This window comes from Saccopteryx bilineata, chromosome 9, assembly GCF_036850765.1.
Source record: "Saccopteryx bilineata isolate mSacBil1 chromosome 9, mSacBil1_pri_phased_curated, whole genome shotgun sequence".
Classification (NCBI taxonomy): Eukaryota; Metazoa; Chordata; class Mammalia; order Chiroptera; family Emballonuridae; genus Saccopteryx; species Saccopteryx bilineata.
In genome coordinates, this window is record NC_089498.1 from 16,950,785 (window position 1) to 16,973,413 (window position 22,629).

A 22,629-nucleotide genomic window follows, 5' to 3' on the forward strand; every position below is an offset into this window, starting at 1 on the left:
GCCATGACGTCTTGACAACCAGTGACAGACCATTTAACTTTCAGCTGTCTTTAGTAGTAAGATACCCATACCCCATCCCCAAGGTCCGCCTCAATCCCACCTTGGAGGGGGTCCACAATGGAGTAAAAAGCTTAAGTGCTACCCCAGAGACACCCCATGTGCAACCAGGAGGCAAGCTTGTTGGTCTTGGATTCACTCAGAGCATGAATGTGCTGCTACAGTATTAAATGAGCATAGTTAGTGGTGGGATTCAAATAATTTAACAGCCAATTCTCTGCCCTCATGACCGTTTTAAGTATAAAAAAAGATATACAGAAAGGTAGCTTATTATTTCATGCATTTAACACTTAAATAAGAACAATAAAAGAGGTACACAAAACTAAATTATAAGAGTTTTTAAATATTAATGAAAAAATATTAAATATAATACCTGACAAAAAACAATAGATGTTAAGATATTTCCATATTGCTTCTTGATTGGCATCCTTCCTACTGAAGTAACAAACACGAGGAATTAAAATGTAGTATTTTATCAAATGTACAATGAGTTTTATGGAGTGAACAAATATTACAAGCTTTGTTCCGTCAAATTTTTTTCACCTATTGACAGAATAAATGAACATGATTGACTGACTACAGGTGCTTAGAACACGCTGTTGCACAGATGAATGTTAAAAAAGAGTAAGGAATGTAATTTTGTGATTTCTCCATTGGGCAGCTGCCCAGGCGGCCACTTTAGAGAGAACCCTGATTACAAGTGCCATTTTAACAACCGGTTCACCGAACTCAACAAAAAATTATGTATCAGTTCTGCCAAACTGCTGCAAACTGGCTGAATCCCACCACTGAGTGCAATGAGAAATCTCTCATTTCTCCCATAAAGTGTCAATGGCCATACCGTTGACCCTCAATCACAATAGACAAAAAGCTATTTAATAATGAAATACAACAGGCTTTAATTTGCCATCTAAAAGATAGCCTCCTTTGCTTCTGTCTGCCTTTCAGAGTGGGCTGACCCTTCTAGTCCTAGTCCATAGTCCATCAAATCCCCCCTCCAAATCCTGACAGCCAGTCAAGACCACATGGGGGAGGCAGAGATTGTTACGCCCTCCAAATCCTGGGGCAGGGACCCTCCCCTGACCGTAAGCATCATGACCTCTCAGGGAGCCTACAAAAGGCAGATTATCAGGCCTCTGCCCAAAGCCACTGAATCAGAAATGTGGAAGGAAGGGAGGTAGCTGGGCGGAGGTAAGGGGGTCTGAAAATCATCAGGCTTTAAAAGCTCCCTAGGGAATTCTCCTGTACAGGAAACCACTGATTGGAACTGGGAGGGAGAGCCAATATTTGGGCCAAAGCAGAGTCCCAGTTCCAGCCTGCCCCAGATATTCTCAATTCCATATATAATCATTCCCTCAGCGCCCCCAGAAACATAGCATTGTTTTGACTTTCTAAACAATTTGCAGGAATAACAACAGAAAGAGCCTCAGAAGTTGGCCTGATGCTAAGACTTTTTAAAACTTTCCCCACCCCTGATTATTTATTAAAGCTTGAAATAATACCTTCATTAAGTGAGCTGAAAGAGAGTCTCTTGTTATTAGAGTGAAGTTAGGGAGGAAAGGGTCAGGCATATCAGTTGCCCACAGAAACGGAAGGCAAAGACTTTATTTACATTCTGGCCAAGCCATTCTTAAAAGCTAAGTCAAAGGAGCTGCCCAAAATACCCCTCTTTAGAGGGACAGACCTGTGCTCAAATGACTGACACATAAGGCAGGGAATGAAAAGGACACAGAAACACCCCAGGCAGCATATGGGCTGGCACAATCAGGGAGGACTCTCAGGAGGAGGCAGGCCACACTGTCAGTGTGGACAAGGGGACGGGCACTCCAGGCAACACAATCTGACTCTGAGACTCTGGTGCTTCCAGATAACACGGCCAACATCACAGTCAAGTATGGGGGTTTTGACCGGGAGCATACCAAGGTCCACTACCTGCCCGTGATCATCTCAGACAACGGCAGCCCGAGCCTCACGAGCACCAACACACTGGCCGTGACAGTGTGCAAGTGCGACGAGCGCGGCGAGTTCACCTTCTGTGAGGAATTAGCTGCCCAGGTGGGCGTCAGCGTCCAGGCGCTGGTAGCCATCTTCCTCTGCATTCTCACCATCGCAGGTCAGTGCCCAGGAGGGTGGGGAGGGGGCGCTGAGAAGGAAGGGGCCAGGGACCCAGGCCCAATCCTGCCTCTAGCCCGGTGCAGCCCTGGGCCAGCCATCTACCGTGGGCCCCAGCGGGTCACAAAACTGCCAGCTCCACCTCTCTGGGTGCCTAAGGACGGGCGGACGGAGGTAGACAAGGGCAAGGAGGAGGATGTGGCTCAGAGCCCCTCCCCCACTTTAAAATACTTTCTGCGTGACATGCAACATACATTCGAACACTTATTGTGTACCAGGCACTGTCCTAGGCATTTCTTTACATACAGCCTATTTTGAAAACAGAGGATCCAGTCCATCTTTTAGAAAGAAATGCAAAGTTTATCAACGTCTAGTTTGGACCCTCCCTGGAGCTTTCTTTCCTTTCCTTTTATAGTGTACCTCCCACCTCGATATCTCTTTTTTTCTTGTCTGGGCCTCCAGAATTTTAGGAGCATTCTAGGCCTTGCCTTAGTTTGGGTTCCCAGGGAAGCAGACCCTGGGACAGGGTTTGGGGGCCAAGTGGTTTATTTGGGAGGTGTTCCCGGAACCCAGAAGGAAGGGGGTGTGTGAGAGAGGGACAGGAGGCAGCCGATCAAGGGCGCATTTTCGCGCAAATCCCCACCAGGGGTCACTGGAGCTTCCTCCCGCTGGGAACCAGGGGGCAGTGTCGCACTCAGAGCCGGTGTTCATCCACCAACTCCCACCAGCCGGTGGTTGGGAGCTCCTCCCCGAGGTGTAAGTTCTCCTGCACTTCCCCTGCCATGGATGGGACAGGGGCCAGTCCTCCAGAAGATACCCTCAGGGACTCAGAGAGCACCCTATGCACTACAGCGATAGGACCCCCATTATCTGCTCCTGGCTTTTCCAGCCAGGAGCTCTCCTGGGAGGGCCCCTGAGTGTGCTCCTCTACTGGGGGGCTTCTTTGGCAAAGTGTTCAGCCTCAGATTCCCCTTTGAGTAATAATTAATAATAATGTTAATAATGGCATCACCACCACACATGAAAGTGCACTTAACCTTATAACCACCTCACCAGATATAAACAGAGCAGAGACACTGTTTCGGTTTTGCTTACAGATCAGAGAGGGAATCTCAACGTTGTTTCTGTATGTAACGGCTTGTTAAGTGTCTCAAGGCTAGAAGGACAGAGCCTGGGGAACGATCTGAGCCTAATTTTAGGAGCCCTCTGCACCACCTGGTGCTCCCCTCCTCAGGGGTTAGAGACTCTCGTAGATCCATGCCCCCCAGAACCTTGCGCAGGGTTGCCATCTATAACACCGCAGAACCTGAACCAGGAGGCTCTGGGCAAGTCACTCGGCCTCCCCTCCCCGAGCTCAGTTTGCTTAACTGGAAAGCAGAATAAGAATACCTGCCTTGAGTGATTCACATGAAAATGTGCCAGTATCATGTCAACACGTACCCAGCAGGTGCTCACAAGTGACTGTTGTTCCTGCAGTGAGTGCTGTGTCTGCAGGCGGCACCATCACCCACTGTCACCCACCGTCACCCACTGTCATAGCCATCGAGGAAGCAACGGCTCCTCGGAACCTTCGCCCTCCCAATCCCAGCTCCCTCTCTTTCCCCAGTTCTGCCCTGACCTCTGGCCTGCTGGCCTTCAGAAGTGACAGAGGAAGCACCACATTGGTCCAGAAGGAAGGATTGGGGGGGTGCAGGAAGGGGAGGCTGAGACTGAGACTGCGGGAGAGAATGAACTTGAGGGAACCCCATTCTGTCTCTCTCCCCCTCAGCCCAACCAGTGGCCTGGTGACAGCCAGTCAGGACCACGTTGGGAAGTGGGGTTTGGGGGCAGAGACTGTCCCAGGGAGGTAGGGAGAGGGACCCACCTGGTCTCTGGATGAAATCAAACCTGTGTTGGGCTAGGGTGTCACGGGGAAGTTGGAGGAATCCCCAGGGAAGAGAGAGGGTACAGGTGGAACCCGGACGCTGGCCAGCCAGGGGCTGCGCCATGGCTCACACCTCTTACTGCCTGCTTGCTCACTGGCAGTGATCACCCTCCTCATCTTCCTGCGGCGGAGGCTCCGGAAGCAAGCCCGTGCCCACGGCAAGAGTGTGCCAGAGATCCACGAGCAGCTGGTCACCTACGACGAGGAGGGTGGAGGCGAGATGGACACCACCAGCTACGACGTGTCTGTGCTCAATTCGGTGCGCCACGGCGGGGCCAAACCCCCGCGGCCGGGGCGGGACCTGCGGCCCTCGCTGTACGCTCAGGTGCAGAAGCCACCGCGGCACACGCTCCCCACGCACGGGGAGCCAGGGGACATGGCCGCTGTGATCGAGGTGAAGAAGGACGAGGCGGACCACGATGGCAGCGGCCTGCCCTTTGACACACTGCACATCTTCGACTATGAGGGCTCCGAATCCATCGCCGAGTCCCTCAGCTCCTTGGGGACTAACTCATCTGACTCAGACATCGATTATGACTTCCTCAACGACTGGGGGCCCAGGTTCAAGATGCTGGCTGAGCTGTATGGCAGGGACCCCCACGATGAGCTGCTGTGCTAGAGGCCGCGTGTCTCTGGGCCTGGGGGCCCAAAGCGCTGCAGCTCCAGCAGCTGGACACTAGGCCCTGAGCCCCCAAGTTACAGCACTGACGCCCCAGCCTAGCAGCCCTTCCTGGTGGGTCCCAGAGGCCTCACCACCTTGGGGAGAAAATTCCAGGTCCTGAAATGTCCAGGAACATATTTCAGTGATAGCGACCCCAAAAATACTGGAAAATCCAAGCTAGTGGTCTGTCTGGACTTGGCCATCCACATAACCCTGTCACCAGGGACCACAGGCCCAAATCAAAGACTTTTTCTCTGGCTCTTCAAAGGGCTTATGTCCAACTGCCAGAGAGAGGTCTTCCCCTGAGGTCCCTGAACCCCCTGGTGAGGATGGCGAGGTCCTGGGGCCTGTCTTCCTAGAGGCAAATGGCAGGACAGCATGACCTGTGGGTGACATTCCTGCAGCTCATCCAAAGGAAGACTGGGACTGTCCATCACACCGGCCCTGCCTCAACTTCCTCACACCCTCCCAAGCCCCCTACCACTCTTAGCCCCTCCCCAGGCCTGTCAAGAGGGAGGGGGTGGCCCTTTGCAGCTATCCGCCTTGGGTCCTCAGGGGACCCCACATGCCAGCCACACCAGGAACTAACTGTACTGTACTGAGCATTGAAAATTCAACCGAAGTCAGGGAAATGGCTTGCTGAACTTTGAAGCAACTGTGAATTCATCCCGGAGGGACAGTGGAGACCACATGTGACAGATCAGCGTGTGAGGGCCACCTCCACACCCTCGCCCTCTGAAGAGGGCATAGAGTAGCGGTGACCCCAATTTGAGATTCATTGACACTCCTCTTGTTTTGCCTGGGAAGTGGGAACAGATGTTCCTGGAGCAGAACACCTCTCCCCATCTCTGCCTTGCCGGGTCCTTCATTCATCCTCTCTTTTTCTCTCTCCCTCTCTTTCCTCCTCATCTCTTCTTGACTTAGAGGCACTCAAGATACGACCCACCAGAATGAGCAGCTCTGACCAACGTCCAAACGCAAATATGACTGCAGAATGGAGCCACGCCATTTGCCTTTACACCTCATGTTGCCACATCTCAGGGAACCCCAGCAGGGCCCCATTCGTCAGGCACAGCCTGCGGAAGGTCCTACCCAAGCCCTGTAGTCCTCTGTGCGTCTCCCACTTTCAGCCACATATGGAACATTCCACTGCAAACTCACCTGGGAAAAATGGCATCACTTAAAGGGAGGGGGCAGGAGAGGAGGCAAACCCTCCATCCGATTCACGACTGGTCATGACTGAGGCTCCCTCCGGGCAAGGCCCCTTATACATCAAGGGATTGTACATAACACTAGCTTTATTTTTAACCAATAACTGGGGGGGGGGGGGTAATCATTTTTTACTAATAATACTTACAATTTCTAGCTCTCACAAACATATGTGTTTTTTTTACATAATAAGGTTGCTATTTAGGTTAACAATTTTAAGTGAAGTGTTTTAGTTGAGTAAACAAATTTCTGTAACCTTCTAGTTCTGATCACTGTCATAATTACTCTAGGGATAATGACTATATATTGACCACACTGGTGCATAAGACGTACTGTATTGTTTTGTATACCTAATAAAGATTTTGAATTCTTCCATTTCTAGAGCTGAGAGAGTGTATGTGAAACATACACACACCACCACCAACAACAACCATCAGAGGGACCTAAGGAACCAGGGGACATTTGCCAACAGGGACCCCTAGTCCAGCCCCTCCCCTCCCAGAGCCCTATACCATCACCCAGTCTCTGTATATGCCCCCCAATCCCACCTACACATCAGGCAAGGGCCTCTGACAACTGAAGCCACAATACCATTTCCATCCAGCAAACGAAAAACCAGGGAGATTAGCTACACCAGCAACAAGGGAGGAAATCAATTTCCAAGTGGCTGGCTGGCAACAGCAAGCAGCCGGCACTTTATTGGCAGGTGTGGACCCCAACATGGGAATTCTGGCTGGGAAGTCTCATAATCAAAACAAGAAGGGGATGCCTCCAAGTCAGACTCAGATCTTGAACTAGAGGTTGGCAGAGAAAGCCCACTGCAGCCCAGGCCCTGCCCTGAGACCCCCGTCAGCAGGGTTTCTAGAGCAGCAAGTCCCCCAGGAAGGATATTTCTGCTCTGTACAAACACTACCTTTTGAAACTCTCAGGAATCAATTTATCTCATTTACAATTTTTACTCTAATTTCCCTTGTGATTTTTTTTCATACTTTGAATGTACTGTTTAATATCCGCCTGTTTTCCAAATTTCATTCTGTTACTGACTTCTAATTTCGTTCCATTGTGGTCAGAGAAGAGAGTTTTTTATTATTCCAATCCTTGTAAATTCACTGAGAATCGTTTTATGCCCTAACATATGTTTTTTCCTGGAGAACGTTCCATGTGCAAGAGGAATGCTGTTATTAGATGGACTGTTCTATAGACGGTCTATTAGGGTTTATTGGTGTATAGTGTTGTTCAGGTCTTTTATTTCCTCGTTGATCTTCTTCTAGTTAGTCTCTCCATTACTGAAAGTGGAGTGCTGCAATCAACTATTATTATTCCTGAATTGTCTATTTTCCCTTCAATTCTATCCATTTTTGCTTTGCGTACTTTTGGCCTCTGTTGTCAGGGCCATATCTTCTTGACAGATTGACCCTTTTAGCTTTATAAAATGTACCTCTTGCATCTAGGAACAATTTCTACCTTAAAGTGTATTTTTTTTCTGATGTTAGAAAAGTCACTCCAGCTCTCTTTTGGTTAGTTTTACATGGTCTATCTTCTTCCATCTTTTACTTTCAACCTATGCGTGTGCCTTTTAACATAAAGTGCACCTTCTGTGGACAAAATCTAGTTGGATCATGGCAGTTTATCCAGCCTACAAATCTCTGCTTTTTGATTGGAGCATTTTATCCTTTTCTATTTAACGTAATTACCAATAATGTGGGATTTGTGTCTGCTGTTTTACTAATTCTTTTCTATGCCTTATGTTCTTTTGTCCCTCTATTATCCCAATACTGCCTTCTTTTATGTTAGATATTTCCTAGTGTAGCACTTTAATTATCTTGTCAAATCTTTTACTCTATTTTTTTTAGTTATTGTCTTAATGATTCCCCTGAGGATTCTATTTTAAATCTTAGAACAATATAGTTAGAATTTGTACAAACTTAATACAAAACTCTGCTCCTACATAGCTCCACTACCAGCCCCTCCTTTGTACAACCATTGTCATACATATTACTTTTTATACATTGTATGCCCATCAACATCGATTTGTAATTATTGCTTTGTGCAGGTGTCTTTTAACTCATATAGGATAGGAGGGAACAGTTACAAACAAGAAAATATCCATTTAAAGTGTCTTTTATATCTACCTATACAATTACCTTTACGGCTAATCTTTTTTTTTTTTTATGTGTATTGAAGCTAACGTTGAGTGTCTTCTTATTTCAGCCTGAAGGACTCCCTTTAGTATTTTTTTATAGGGAAGGTCTGCTAGTGAGAAATTCTGATCATTTTGTTTATCTGTAAATATCTTTATCTCTCCTTTATTTTTGAAGGATAAGTTTTGCCAGATATAAACTTCTTGGTTTATAGGCTTTTTCTTCCAGCACTTTGAAGGTCAACCCCCTATCTTCTGGCCTCCCTGGCTTCTGATGAGAAATGACTGTTAAACTTATAGAGGAAACTTTGTATGTGCTAAGTTGTTTATCCCTTGCTGCTTTCAATGTTCCCTCTGCCTTTGATTTTCAGTAGTTTCAATATGATGTGTCTAGGATAAATTCTAAGATAAAGTCTTATTTTACTTGGATTAAATTCTTGGGTGTGTACATTCATATTTTTATCAAACTTGGGAAGTTGGGGGCCATTATTTCTTCAAATATTCTTTCCATCTCTTTGTCTCTCGCTCCTCTTATATAATAGGACTCAAATTATACATATATTAGAATACTTGCTGCTGTCCAATAGAAATCTAAGGGACTATTCATTTTCTTCATCTTTTTCCTTTCTGTTCCTCAGGCTAGATCATCTTAACTGACCTGCCCCTCAAGTCTGCTGATTTTTTTTTCTTCAGCTAACTCACATCTGCTCTTAAGCGCTTTGAGTGGCTATTTTACTAATTGTATTTCAACTCCAGAATTTCTATTTGGTTCTTTTAAATTAATTTCCATTCTTTATATGGTGAGATATCATTCTTATACTTTTCTTTAGTCCTTTTTTTAAAAAAAATTTTTTATTGATTGATTTTAGAGAGAGAAAGATACAGAAACATCAAGCCATTCCTGCACATGCCCCAACTGGATATCAAACCGGCAACCTCTGCACTTTGGGTCAATGCCCTAAACCACTGAGCTATCCAGCCAGGGTTTCTTTAGTTCTTTAGACATACTTTAAATAACCAGTTTAAAGTCTTTGTCTAATAAGTTCAACATCTGGGTTTCTTTGGGGATAGTTTCTATTGATTGGAGGTTTTTTCCCCCAAGAATGAGCCATACTTTCTCATTTCTTTTCATGTTTCATATTTTTCTCAGAAAACTGTATGTTTTAAATAATATAATATGGCAACTGTGGGAACCAGATCCTTGTGCCCCAGGGATTATTATTGTTACTGGTTTTTGTTGCTGCTACACTTTGTTTATTGGTTTTGCTAAATTAATAGCATAATGTTTGTACTTTTTGTTGGGCATAGCCACTGAAGTCTCTGCTTAGTAGTGGTCAGCCAATAATTGTAAGAGATCCATTCTCTTAGATGGCCAGAACCGATAGGTCCCTCAGCGGTTGCCGAGGGGCTCTCTGTGTATGTTGGGGAGGTCCTTCAATGCTCGTGCAGGCAGATTACAACTCTGCCTTAGCCTTCACTTCCTGGCTGCACAGAGCTGTCAGTCAGCGTAGAGAGACTCCCCAGGTCTTTCCTGGGCATGTGCACAGCCTTATGCATGTGAGTGGCCTAAATAGATTCACAAGAATATGCCAAGGTTTTTCAAAGCCCTTTGTGGACAGCTTTTTTACCAGTTATTCCTTTTTAAGAGTTTTGGTCAGTGTCTCATTTGCCCTAGCTGTTATCACTGCCTCAGACAGCTTCTATGTTACACACTTACCACTGATTGTTTTCAACAAATACCACTCCCTCTAAAAAAATAAAAGTAAAACAAAAAGTAAAATAAAATAAAATAAAAAAATTTGAGGTCTTCTAGGGAAAATTATCTGGGAATTGGGCTCTGGAGGAGCTCCAACCTTAGCCTGTCCCTTCCTGTGACTGTGAGGCTGCTGCTTATCGTCCCATAATTGCAGGGCTATTGAGTTTGAAGGCTACCACAGGGCTGGAGAGAGGGGGCTGAGACTAGAGTAAGTTAAAACATGTCAAAGTTCGCTGTTCTTACCAAGATTTAGCCAATTTCTTGAATCAACACTCCCAAATTGTTGCTGAGTCTTCATTCAATTCCAGGGTTCTGGAAATGTTGATTTTGACAGTTTTTCCACTGTCCTCACTACTTTTACAAAAGAGAGGGTTTCTTTATTCTGTCATTCCTGCTAATGTAACCCACCCCCCATCCTGACTTTTGAGCTGTTTTCCTAACTGTCTGAAGTGCCAGCTCCCTGAGCTTACAGTTAGTTGTCCAATCCTTGGAATCCATGAGATCTTTCCACTACCTCTGCCTCCTCCAAGAAGTCTCCCAGGCCTCAAGTCAACTCTAGGTCAGGTATTTGCTATGCCCGCAATCCTCCAGTGGGGCCTGGCTCTGATCTCTCGGCCACCTCCTCTCTTCGCTTCCTATTTGCCCTGAGGCAGGAGGTGTGATCCTTGTGAAGGCAGAGGTCTCACCTCTAAATTTGGAGCCCTTGGTGGAGCCCTATCATGGTAGGGCACAGACCCAGCGCTCCCTGGAATCTTCTTACCGCACTGCACAAACCACTTGCCTCAGCCAAGCCCGGACCTGACCAAAGTGGGCAGGGGTAGCAGAGGCTCAGAGACCTTTCCTTCCCAGAGGCCAAACCTTTGAGGTCAGCATGACTTAAGTGAGACCCAAAAAGGGGCATTATGTGGCCAGAGACAGCAGGTTAAAGACACTGGTAGAATTAGAACCTACCTCCTGGCTTCCAGGAAAATGTGGACCTGCCGAAGACCTCCTCAGACATAGAGGCTGGAGGCTGGGCCAGTAACCACCACCCAGGCTCACTGTGGGGAAACGACCACTAGAGGACACACAGCATCAACAGACAACGAACATTCGGCCTTCACTGGCATCCCGGGCGGGACACAGGGCAGACTCCTAGGGTCCTGGACCGTGACAGAGAATCTGCATCAGCAAGGCAGCCACAGAGTCCCACACCCCGACCTGCCTGGGCTCCCACCCCACGCCTCCCCTCAGGCCAGGCTCTGATGAGAAATGGAGTCAAGGACCTCTTTCCCTGCCTCCCTGAGGGAATGGGGTACCTGCGGCCTCTAGCAGCCCTGCTGCCACCCAGAACCTCAATCACAGGAGCAGCTGACCCTGGCTGCCAGAACCTTGGGCTTGTGAGGGTCGCAATAACCCCATAATCCCTCCTGGCACCAGGAGCTCCTTCTGTCTTACTGTTCACGCTCTGCCCTGCCCTGATTTTGCCTAGCCGGTCCTGGAGCACGGACTCTGGGCCGGAAACCATGGCCATCCCGAAAGGCCCTGGTTCCAGCCACCGGGTCAAGAATTGTTACAATAAATCCTGTTGTCCTCAAGCTGAGTCTCTGATCTTCCAAACCTAAACCCCAGACTACCGAGCAATCCCCCTAGAAGATATAGTATATCTGCCACAATATTAATTACAGGATATATACCCCCAAAAATGAAAAAAAAAACAAACAGAAATGTCTGACAATAATAGATAGGTTAGGTGGATTATAGCAAATACCTAAAATAATACTGGCCAGCCATTAAAAGTCATGTTGTGACATGGTGATCATGAGATGAATTCAAGAGCAAGCAAAAAGGCAGAACCCAGTGTATTAGTTACAGTGAGATTCTCATTTTTTTTTACTAGTAGACACTTATCTTCAGGTTTTAGAATTACGAATAATTTTTCTTTCCCTCATAGTTTTGTGGTTTTCAAATTTTCTATCATCATGCATTGTTTATAAACAGAAAAGATATTATTTTAATGTTAATTTATAAACTCTTTCTTCCATTAAAAAACAATGAATTCGATAAGTTGGTCCCGAATGTCATTTCTTAAAGTTTAAAAGTTTATGTTTAAAAATAATGTTTGAGTTTACTATTAGTGCAACAGACACTTTCTTAAAAATTAACTAAATTGCTTTTGAAATCATTACATTTGAAATTGGCAAAACTGTTATTGGAGGATTCATTAATTTACTGGGTTTTTAATTTTTTAACTTCTGGAAGCATTTCTTAGAACTTGGTCACGTAGGGCCTGTACCTCTTAGCCCAGGGGTCCCCAAACTTTTTACACAGGGGGCCAGTTCACTGTCCCTCAGACTGTTGGAGGGCCGGACTATAAAAAAAAAACTATGAACAAATCCCTATGCACACTGCACATATCTTATTTTAAAGTAAAAAAACAAAATGGGAAAAAATACAATATTTAAAATAAAGAATAAGTAAATTTAAATCAACAAACTGACCAGTATTTCAATGGGAACTATGCTCCTCTCACTGACCACCAATGAAAGAAGTGCTCCTTCTGGAAGTGCGGCGGGGGCCGGATAAATGGCCTCAGAGGGCCGCATGTGGCCCGCGGGCCGTAGTTTGGGGACCCCTGTCTTAGCCTTTGGAGTTCCTTAACCTCAAGTATCCAGCAACTCCCTGGATCAGATCAATCTCAGCCCACAAGATAAGGAAAACCCGGTGCTCAGCCAGGTGACTCCCACAGGATTCTGCAATGCACAGAATAAATGAGAGTAAATGCAGTGCTTTACTCTTCCTCAAAGAAATAAGAGAAGCAACTAGGACCAATTTCCCACAGCCCATCCAGAGGCCATCAGGGACATCTGGGAAAACTGAATATGCACCGGCATGCAGGGCTCCACAGGGCTCTGCAATGTGCTTTAGTAGCCTAGGGTGTAGAGAGTGCAGTTAACTCACAATGCTCGAGTCCTGAGTAATGAATGGTTGCTGGCTCGGTGTTTAATGTCACATAAGAAGCTGTACAAGGGGTTCTGTTTTCAGAAGAGATGCTGAACAAGAAGTGAGTCTTTATATCAAAGCTCTATGAGTTCAGGGAACCAGAGAAGGCTTTACTTAGCTGAATAGAGAGAGATCTACAGGCATAGGACACTCAGCAGGGGACAGAAAATCCCCACCTGGGAAAGCACATAAAGCAGCCAAAGAGTGAAAAGTGATCTGGGGTTTTAAAAATAAAAATAAAATAACCTGTGGTAAAGCCATACAATGAAATCCTGAGTAACAAAGGAAAGGAAACATTGATACATGCAACAACCTGAGTGAATCTCAAATGCATTATACTAAGTGAAAGATGGTAGATGCAAAAGACTACATATTGTATAATGCCATTCACACATTCTGAAAAAGGCGAAACAGAGAACAGATTAGGGCTCCCAGGAGTTGGGAAGGGAGGATTTTGTTGTTGTTGTTGTTGATTTTTATTTAAATTTGATATTTAATTTAAAGGGTTTTTTTAATCTTATTTTTATTAATTTTAATGCAGTGACATTGATAAATCAGGGTACATATGTTCCGAGAAAACATCTCCAGATTATGGAATGGTTCCAGAAGGAGAAATGCACCCCCATGTTTATAGCAGCATTGTTCACAATAGCGAAGATCTGGAAACAGCCCAAGTGTCCGTCAGAGGACGAGTGTATTAAAAAGCTTTGGTACATATATACTATGGAATACTACTCAGCCATAAGAAGTGATGACATCGGATCATTTACAATAACATGGATGAACCTTGATAATATTATATGGAGTGAAATAAGTAAATCAGAAAAAACTAAGAACTATATGAACACATGCATAGAAGGGACATAAAAATGAGACTCAGAGACATGGACAAGAATGTGATGGTAACAGTGAGTGGGGTGGAGGGGTGGGGAGGGGGCGAGGAAGGAGAGGGAGGGAGTTGGGGGAGGGTTGGGGTACAAAGAAAACCAGATAGAAGGTGATGGAGGACGATTTGACTTTGAGTGAGGGGTGTGCAGCACAATCAAAGGGAAGGGAGGATTTGACTAACAAAGAGAAGCTGTATTAGGGAGACTTCCCGGGTGAAGGAATTGTTCAATACCCTATTTGTGGTTACACAACTCTATGCATTTGTTAAAATCATAAAACTGTACTCCAAAAAAAAAAAAAGTTAATGTTACTATATGTAAATTAAAAGTAAATTTTTTTAAAACCTCAACAACTTTTTTAAAATGGAGAGATAGTTGATCACGGTCAGTCTCACTTTATAAGTGATCAATTTATTGATCACTTCATTGGTGCACAAGGTCCAAGGGCATGTACTTATTTATCCATTTTCTTTCTAAAATATCTGTTGAATGGTGTGCCAAATTCCCTTGATTCTACACCTGACATTTCTTGAATCCCTCTCCTTCTTTACTGTTCCAACCTTAGTTGGGGGCCTCTTCATTCTTTCTACGAAGGGATTCCCAAAATGTCCCAACTGCTCTTCCTATCTCTAGCCTCAACTTTTGCCAGACACTCCTGCTGCCACTGAAATAATTTTTCTAAAGTGCAAATAATACCTTGCTTAAAACTCAACACAATTTTCAAACCTTCCATGGCCCTCCATGGCCAGACAATAGACCCCACACTCTTCAGCCTGGTACCCAAGGCCCTGCATGATCGAGCTTCTCTTTGACATTTTCATCTTTTTAACATCATATCTGCCCTCACGCCATGCACTCCATCAAATTAAACTGTTAGCCTTTCTTCAGACATATAGTAGGTGGTCTTATTGATCAAAATATGCACTTCCCTTCTCTATGGGAAGATTACACATCCCTAGCCCACTGGTGTCAAGCTTGGTCATGGGACTTGCTTTATCTAATATAATGTGAGTGGAAGAGACAGAGATCAAGATGGCAGGGGAGTAGGTGAAAAGTTACACTCACCTCCCAGGACCAAATTGGAATTACAACTAAACTGAAAATCAATCATTCTGAATAACCAACTGCAGACTAGCTAAAGAGGAGTCTTATACCCCAGGATTCAGAGAAGAAGCCACATAGAGACTGGTAGGAAGTATGAAGACCAAAAAGAGCTAGTACAGCTCCTAGGTGGGGAGGCCACGGTTCTGGGGGGATATCTTAGCTGTGGGAGGGTTCCTCCAGAGAAGTGTGGGGCCTAAACCCCAAGCCGGGCTCCCCAGCCCAGGGCACCAGAGCTTGGAAGAGGCACACATGACATTCGGCTGTGAAAAGCAACAGGATTTCTCTCTGCCAGGAAGAGATGGCTAAAGACAGAGGCACTTTCTTAAAGGGCCAATGCCCCAAATTTTGTTCACAGACACTCACCCTGAGCAGAGGGGGGACAAAGCAGACTAGAGTCACATGAGGATAATATGGGATTTGTGGCTCTTTGGGGAGAGACACAGGGGGATAGTCACCAGGATCCCTGTGCTGAGTCACTCTCCAATACTGCAGTTGCCATCTTTCTTAGGTGGATCAGTCCCCTTTGTGTGGCATCAGCTTGGAGGAAAGCAATTGCCCCACCCTCTAGATTCCCTCTTGCCCCACCTTGTGGATCTTAGGCCCTGCTGAGAAGTCAGCTGCCTTGGCCAGAGTGTAGAGGTCCAGACAGACTCAGGGGTGTCAGTGACTCAGTTGTCTGGCTTTGGGACAGTGGCCAGTCCCCACTGTCCTGTGTACCTGACTGGTTCCTCCCACCCTCTCAGCTTCAGCAGACCCATCCTCCTGGCTCCTAGTGGCTCCACCTGCTGAGGTCAGGGCAAAATCCAGGTAAGAGTGAGTCCTGTGACTCTGGATTGGGGGCCACACCCACCACCTTCCCCAAAGCTTCAGAGGAGATCTACTAGCCCCATCCTCCTGACTCTACCAGAGGTCTCTCAGTGACTGAGCCTAACAGGAGCCTGGCAGGTGGAGGCAGCCTGAGAAGGAATCACAGGTGCTCTGGGACTTCTACAGACCCGCCTCCAGACCCAGTGCTGATAGAAGCCAGCCCTGGGGCGCAGTTTGGCCCTCCTGTGTGCATTCACGCCCAGCAGGGGGAGCCAAAATCTGTGGATTGCTTGTAGCTCCAAACAGGTTTCTGACCGCCAGTCACAGGCAGCATCTTACATTGGCCAGCACCAGAGTTCCTCCCAAGAGGCCCAGAACCAACACACCAAGTGGTCAGATTCAGACAACATCAGAGCAGGACATAAGCAGCATATCCAAAGGGTGATATCAACAGACCCCAAACCCTGCTGAAGTGAACCCTTCTTCATGAGGTCAGCCCCTGCACAGCCGCTCGCATGCCATGGTGGGAGATGAGCATCACAGGCAGTCAGCTAGAGGGTCGATCAAACACATGAACGAGCCAATAGCAATCAAGACCCAGTTACAACAGGAGGGCCCATATAACCCACACAAGGGACATTCCTGGAGCACCCAAGGAGATAGCACCACTGGGTCCCACAGGACACCTACCACATGAGGCCATCCCATGAAGACTGGAAGTCATAGCATGACTATCTAATACACAAAAACAAACACAAAGAGGCAGCCAAAGTGGGGAGACAAAGAAACAGGCCCCAACTGACAGAACAAGAGAAATCTCTAGAAAAAGAGCTAAATGAAATGGAGGTAAGTAATATAAAGTTCAGATATGGTTATAAAAATGTTCAATATTATGAAAATGACATAGTAACCAAAAAAAAAGGTCATAAATGAAGAATACAGTATCTGACATCAAGAACACACCGGAAGGAATAAACAGTAGGTTGGATAAAGCAGAGGATCGAATCAGCAATTTAAAAGACAAGGTAGAAAATAAAACACCAATCAGAACAGCAAAAAATAATAATAATAAAAAGAATTAAGAAGAATGAGGAGATTTTAAGGGACCTTTGGACAACATGAAGTGTAACAACATCTGCATCATAGGGGTACCAGAAGGAGAAGAGAGCATACAAGGGATTGAGAACCTATTTGAAGAAATAACCACTGAAAATTTCCGTAACCTGGTGAAGGAAAAAGACATGCATGTACAGCAAGCACAGAGTCCCAAACATGATGGACACAAAGAGGCCCACACCAACACACATCATAATTAAAATGGCAAAGGTTAAAGACAAAGAAAGAATCATAAAACTATCAGCTGACTTCTCAACAGAAACAGTTCAGGCCAGAAGGAATTGGCATGAAATATTCAAAGGGATGAAAAACAAGGGCCTACAACCAAGACTTCTTTATCCAACAAGGCTATCATTTAAAATTGAAGGAGAAATAAAGAGCTCTCCAGACAAGAAAAAGCTAAAGGAGTTTGTTACTACCAAACCAGTATTATAAAAAATGTTAAAGGGCCTGAAAGAAGAAGAAAGAAGAAGGGAGAAAAAGGAAAAATGGAACAAGGAAGAAATAAAGAAAGAAGAAGAAAAAGAAGAAAATAGGAACATAGTTAAAAGAATAAAAAGGCAATAAATACATACCTATCAATAATCACTTTATATGTAAATAGCCTAAATGCTCTAATCAAAAGACATAGAATAGCTGAATGAATAAGAAAGTAAGACCCATATATATGCTGTCTGTAAGAAACCCATCTTAGAACAAAACATACACACAGACTAAAAGTAAAAGGATAGAGAAACAAATTTCATGCAAATGGAAATTTATAAAAGGCTGGGGTAGCAATACTTATATCTGACAAAACAGGCTTTAAAACAAAGGCTACAGTAAGAGACAAAAACGACACTATATAATGATAAAGGGAGCAATCCAACAACAGGATATAACCATTTAAAACATTTATGCACCCAATGTAGGAGCACCTAAATATATAAAGCAAATATTGATGGAAATAAAGGGAGAGAATGACAGCAATATAGTCACAGTAGGGGATTTGAATACCTCATTGACATCAATGGATAGATCTTTCAAACAGAAAATCAACAAGAAAATGGCAGCCTTATGGCACATTAGATCTGCTAAATTTAATTGATATCTTCAGTGTATTTCACCCCAAAGCAGCAGAATATACATTCATCTCAAGTGCACATGGAACATTTTGTAAGATAGACCACATGTTAGAACACAAAATAAGTCTCAATAAATTTAAGATTGAAATCATATCAAGCATCTTCTCTGACCATAACAGTATGAAAACAGAAATCAATCACAAGAAAACACACACACACACACACACACACACACACACACATTGGAGGCTAAATATGTTACTAAACAATGAACAGGTTAACAATGAGGTCAAGGAAGAAATCCAAAGATACCTTGCAATAAATGAAAACGACAACACAACAATCAAAAATTTATGGGACACAGTAAAAGCAGCCCTAAGAGGGAAAAGCATTACAGGCCTACATCAAAAAACAAGAAAAATCTCAAATAAACCATCTCAAATAAACAATCTCAGATAAACAATCTAACTTTACATTTAAAGGAACTTAAAAAAGAACAACAAACAATGCACAAAATTGAGTAGAAGGAAGGAAATAGTAAACATCAGAGCAAAAATAAATGAGATAGAGTCTAAAAATAATAATACAAAAGGTTAATGAGACCAAGAGCTGGTTCTTTGAAAGTATACACAGGTCAATAAACCTTTGACTAGAAAAAAAGAGAGGATCCAAATAAATAAAATCAGAAATGAAAAGGGAGAAGTAACTGATACCAAAGAAATAGAAAGGATTTTAAGAAAATATTGCAAACACTATATGCCAACAGATTGGACAATGTGGAAAAAATAAACAAATCCCTAGATATGTACAATCTTCCAAAACTGAATCAGAAAGAATCAGAAAATCTGAATAGACAGATTACAAGTAGTGAAATTGAACCAGAATCAAAAACCTCCTAGCAAACAAAAATCCTGAACAAGCTGGCTTCACAATTGAATTTCACCAAACATTTAAAGAAGAACTATACCTACCCTTCTCAAACTTTCCAAAAACTCAAGAATGCCAAACTCATTTTATGAGGCCAGCCTTATCCTAATTCCAAAACCAGATAAAAACATTAGAAAGAGCCCTGGCGGGTTGGCTCAGCAGTAGAGCGTTGGCCTGCATGTGGAACTCCTGGGTTCAATTCCTAGCCAGGGCACACAGGAGAGGCGACTATCTGCTTCTTCACCCTTCCCCCTCTCCTTTCTCTCTATCTCTCTCTTCCCCTTCTGCAGCCAAGGCTCCATTGGAGCAAAGTTGGCCCAGGCACTGAGGATGGGTCCATATCCTCTGCCTCAGGTGCTAGGATGGCTCCGTTTGCAACAGAGCAACGGCCCAGAGGGGCAGAGCATTGCCCCCTGTTGGGTATGCCAGGTGGATCCCGATCAGACACATGCGGGAGTCTGTCTCTCTGCCTCCCGGCTTCTCACTTCAGAAAAAAAAAAAATTACAAAGAAAGAAAATATAAGCCAATATCCCTAATGAACATAGATGCTAAAATTCTCAACAAAATATTAGCAAACTGGATCCAGCAATACATTAAGAAGTTCATACACCATAATCAAGTGGGATTTATTCCAGCAATGCAAGGTTGATGCAATATCTGCAATCAATTAATGTGATTCCCTATATAAATAAAATGAAAGATAAAACCACCTGATCATATCAATAGATGTAGAAAAAGGATCTAATAACATTTAGCACCCATTCACAGTTAAAAACTCCCACCAAAGTAGAAATAGAGGGAGCATACCTCAATGTAATAAAGGTCAAACATGACAAATCCACACCCAATATTATACTCGGTGAGCAAAAATTACAAGATTTTCCCTTAAGATCAAGAACAAGACAGAAATAACCACCATTACCACTCTTAATCAACATAGTACTGAAAGTCCAAGCCATAACATTCAGATAAGAAGAAAAAAATAAAAGGCATCCAAATTGGAAAGAATAGGCCTGACCTGTGGTGGCACAGCAGATAAAGCATCAGCCTGGGAATGTTGAGGTCACTGGTTTGAAACCATGGACTTGCCTGGTCAAGGCACATAATAGGAGTTGATGCCTTCTGCTCCTCTCTGCTTCTCTCTCTCTCCTTTCTCTCTAAAAATGAATAAATAAAATATTTTAAAAATTGGAAAGAATATAATAAAGCTGTCATTATTTGCAGATGACATGATACTGAATATAGAGAACCTTATAGATTCCACAAAAATCTAACAAAACTGATAAATGAATTCAGTAAACTAGGACGGTACAAAATAAATATTCAGAAATTAGTCACATTTTTATACACCAATAAATGAACTATCAGAAGTGGAAACTAAGAAAATAATACCACTCACAGTTGCTTCAAAAAGAAAAAATACCGAGGAGAGCAGAGAAAGGCCACGTGGAGGAGAGGAGAAGCAGCCAAGATGGCGGAGTGCTAAAGGAGAAGCCAGTTTGTGCAGAGAGAAGGAGATGGGGAACAGAGGTGAATAAGGCTGGTGATACAAACCTTTGATCCTAGGAAAACTTGGATAAGTCAGTGGCTTTGGGAGCCCTGAATGGAAAGGGAAGTGTTTTCCCACTGTGTGTATTTCTTGCCCACTGGGTGCAAGCTAGGATTAAAGCTAATGGCCCACCAAAAAAAATAATAATAAAAGAATAAAATACCTAGAAATAAATTTAACCAAGGATATAAATGACTGTACTTGGAAAATTATAAGACACTGAAGAAAGAAATTAAGAGATAAAAAAATAAATGGAGGCATGTACTGTATTCATGAATAGGAAGAATTAACATCATTAAAATGTCCATACTACCCAAAGCAATCTACAGATTCAACACAATTCCTATCAAGATACCAATGTTGTGTTTCACAGAACTAGAACAAATATTCCAAAAACTTATATGGAATCACAAAAGACCCCTAATAGCAACAGCGATCATGAGAAAAAAGATCAAAGTTGGAGAAATCCCACTACCTGATATCAAACTATACTATAAGCCAATAGTAACCAAAACAGCATAGTACTGGCATATAAACAGACTTATAGATCAATGGAACAGAAGAGAAAGCCTGGAAATAAACCCACACCTTTATAGTCAATTAGTTTTGACAAAGGAGGAAAAAACATACAAAGGGGAAAGATAGTCTATTCAATAAATGGTGTTGGGAATATCAGACAGATACACGCAAAAAAATTAAGCCGGACCACCTTCTTACACCATACACAAGAATTAACTCAAAAAGGATTAAATACTTAAATGTTAGACTTGAAAACATAAAAATTCTAGAAGAAAACAAAGGCAGTAAAATCTCAGACATTTCTCATAACAATATTTTTTTCTGATATATCACCTCTGGAAGGGAAACAAAAGAAAAAATTAACAAATGAGACTACACCAAATAAAAAGGTTTTTCACAGCAAAGGCAACCATCAACAAAATGAAGAGACAATCCCCTGAATGGGAGAACATATTCACCAATATATCTGATAAGGGGTTAATATTCGAAAGTTATAAAGATCTTATAAAACTCAACACCAAAGAACAATCAAATTAAGAAATCGGCAGAAGACCTGAATAGACATTTCTCCAAAGATGACATACAGTGGCCAATAGACATTTAAAAAGATGCTCAACATCACTAATCATCAGAGAAATGCACATTTAAACCAAAATGAGGTATCACCTCACACCTGTCAGAATGGCTTGCATCAATAAATCAACAAACAAGTGATATTGAGGATGTAGAGAAAAGGAAACCCTCATGCACTATTGGTGAGAATGCAGATTGGTGCAGCCACTGTAGAAAAAAAGTATGAAGTCAACTCAAAAAATTAAAAATGGAACTGCTTTATGACCCAGCAATTCCACTTCTGGGAATATATCCAAAGAAAACCAAAACAATAATTCAAAAGAATATATGCATCCCTATGTTGATGGCAGCATTACTTATAAGATTTGGAATCGGTCCAAGTGCCCATCAGTAAATGAATGGATAAAAGAGCTGTAGTACATGTACACAATAGGATACTACTCAGCCGTAAAACAAAAGAAGGAAATCTTACCCTTTGAGACAGCAGGGATGAATTTGGAGAGCATTATGCTAATGAAATAAGCCAGTCAGAGAAAGACAAGTACCATACGATTTCACTTATACGTGGATCCTAATAAACAAAATAAAATAACAAACAAAATAGAAACAGACTCATAGATACGGAGAACGAACTGACAGCTGTCAGAAGAAATGGAGGTTGAAAGGCTGGGAGAAAAAAGTGAAGGGATTAAGCAAAGAAAAAAACAAATTTATAGACACAGACAATAGTGTGGGGATTGCAGGAGGGGATGAGGGTGGGGGAGGTGGAGGAGGACAGAGGTGGGAACAAGGTGATGGAGGGAGACTTGATTTGGGGTGGTAAATACACAATGCAATATACAGATGACATATTGCAATATACAGATGACACAATGCAATATACAGATGACATATTGTAGAGTTGTGCACCTGAAACTTGTATATTTTATTAGCCAATTCCACCCAATAAATGCAGTTAAAATTTTGAAAATATATATAACGTGTGTGGAAGAGACACTTGTCACTTCAGAGCAGAAACATCAAGAGCAAGCTCCTGATTCCACCATCTTTCTCTCTGCCAGCAGCAATGACACATAACTTGAGTGAAAAATAAACCTTCAGCATTGTAAGCCACTGAGATTTGGGGGTTGTTTGTCACCAAAGCATAATTTAGCCTAAGCTGACTGAAACAATCTGTCTAAACACCATAATTGTTCATTTTGTGTTCTATGCATAGTACAGACACATGGTTGGAATTTAAT

The 22,629-nt window shown here is 43.4% G+C and overlaps 1 protein-coding gene across 2 annotated transcripts in view; it reads left to right on the forward strand.

Moving 5' to 3' along the window:
• Positions 1-6,338, forward strand: part of CDH5 (cadherin 5) — a 39,371-nt gene extending 33,033 nt beyond the window's left edge. For both annotated transcript variants that reach the window (XM_066242840.1, XM_066242839.1), the window contains exons 11-12: positions 1,925-2,170; positions 4,195-6,338. In XM_066242840.1, coding sequence (XP_066098937.1) covers positions 1,925-2,170; positions 4,195-4,712 — 764 coding nt within the window. In that variant the 3' untranslated portion in view covers positions 4,713-6,338. The remainder of the gene's footprint in view (positions 1-1,924; positions 2,171-4,194) is intronic.
• The last annotated feature ends 16,291 nt before the right edge of the window (positions 6,339-22,629 follow it).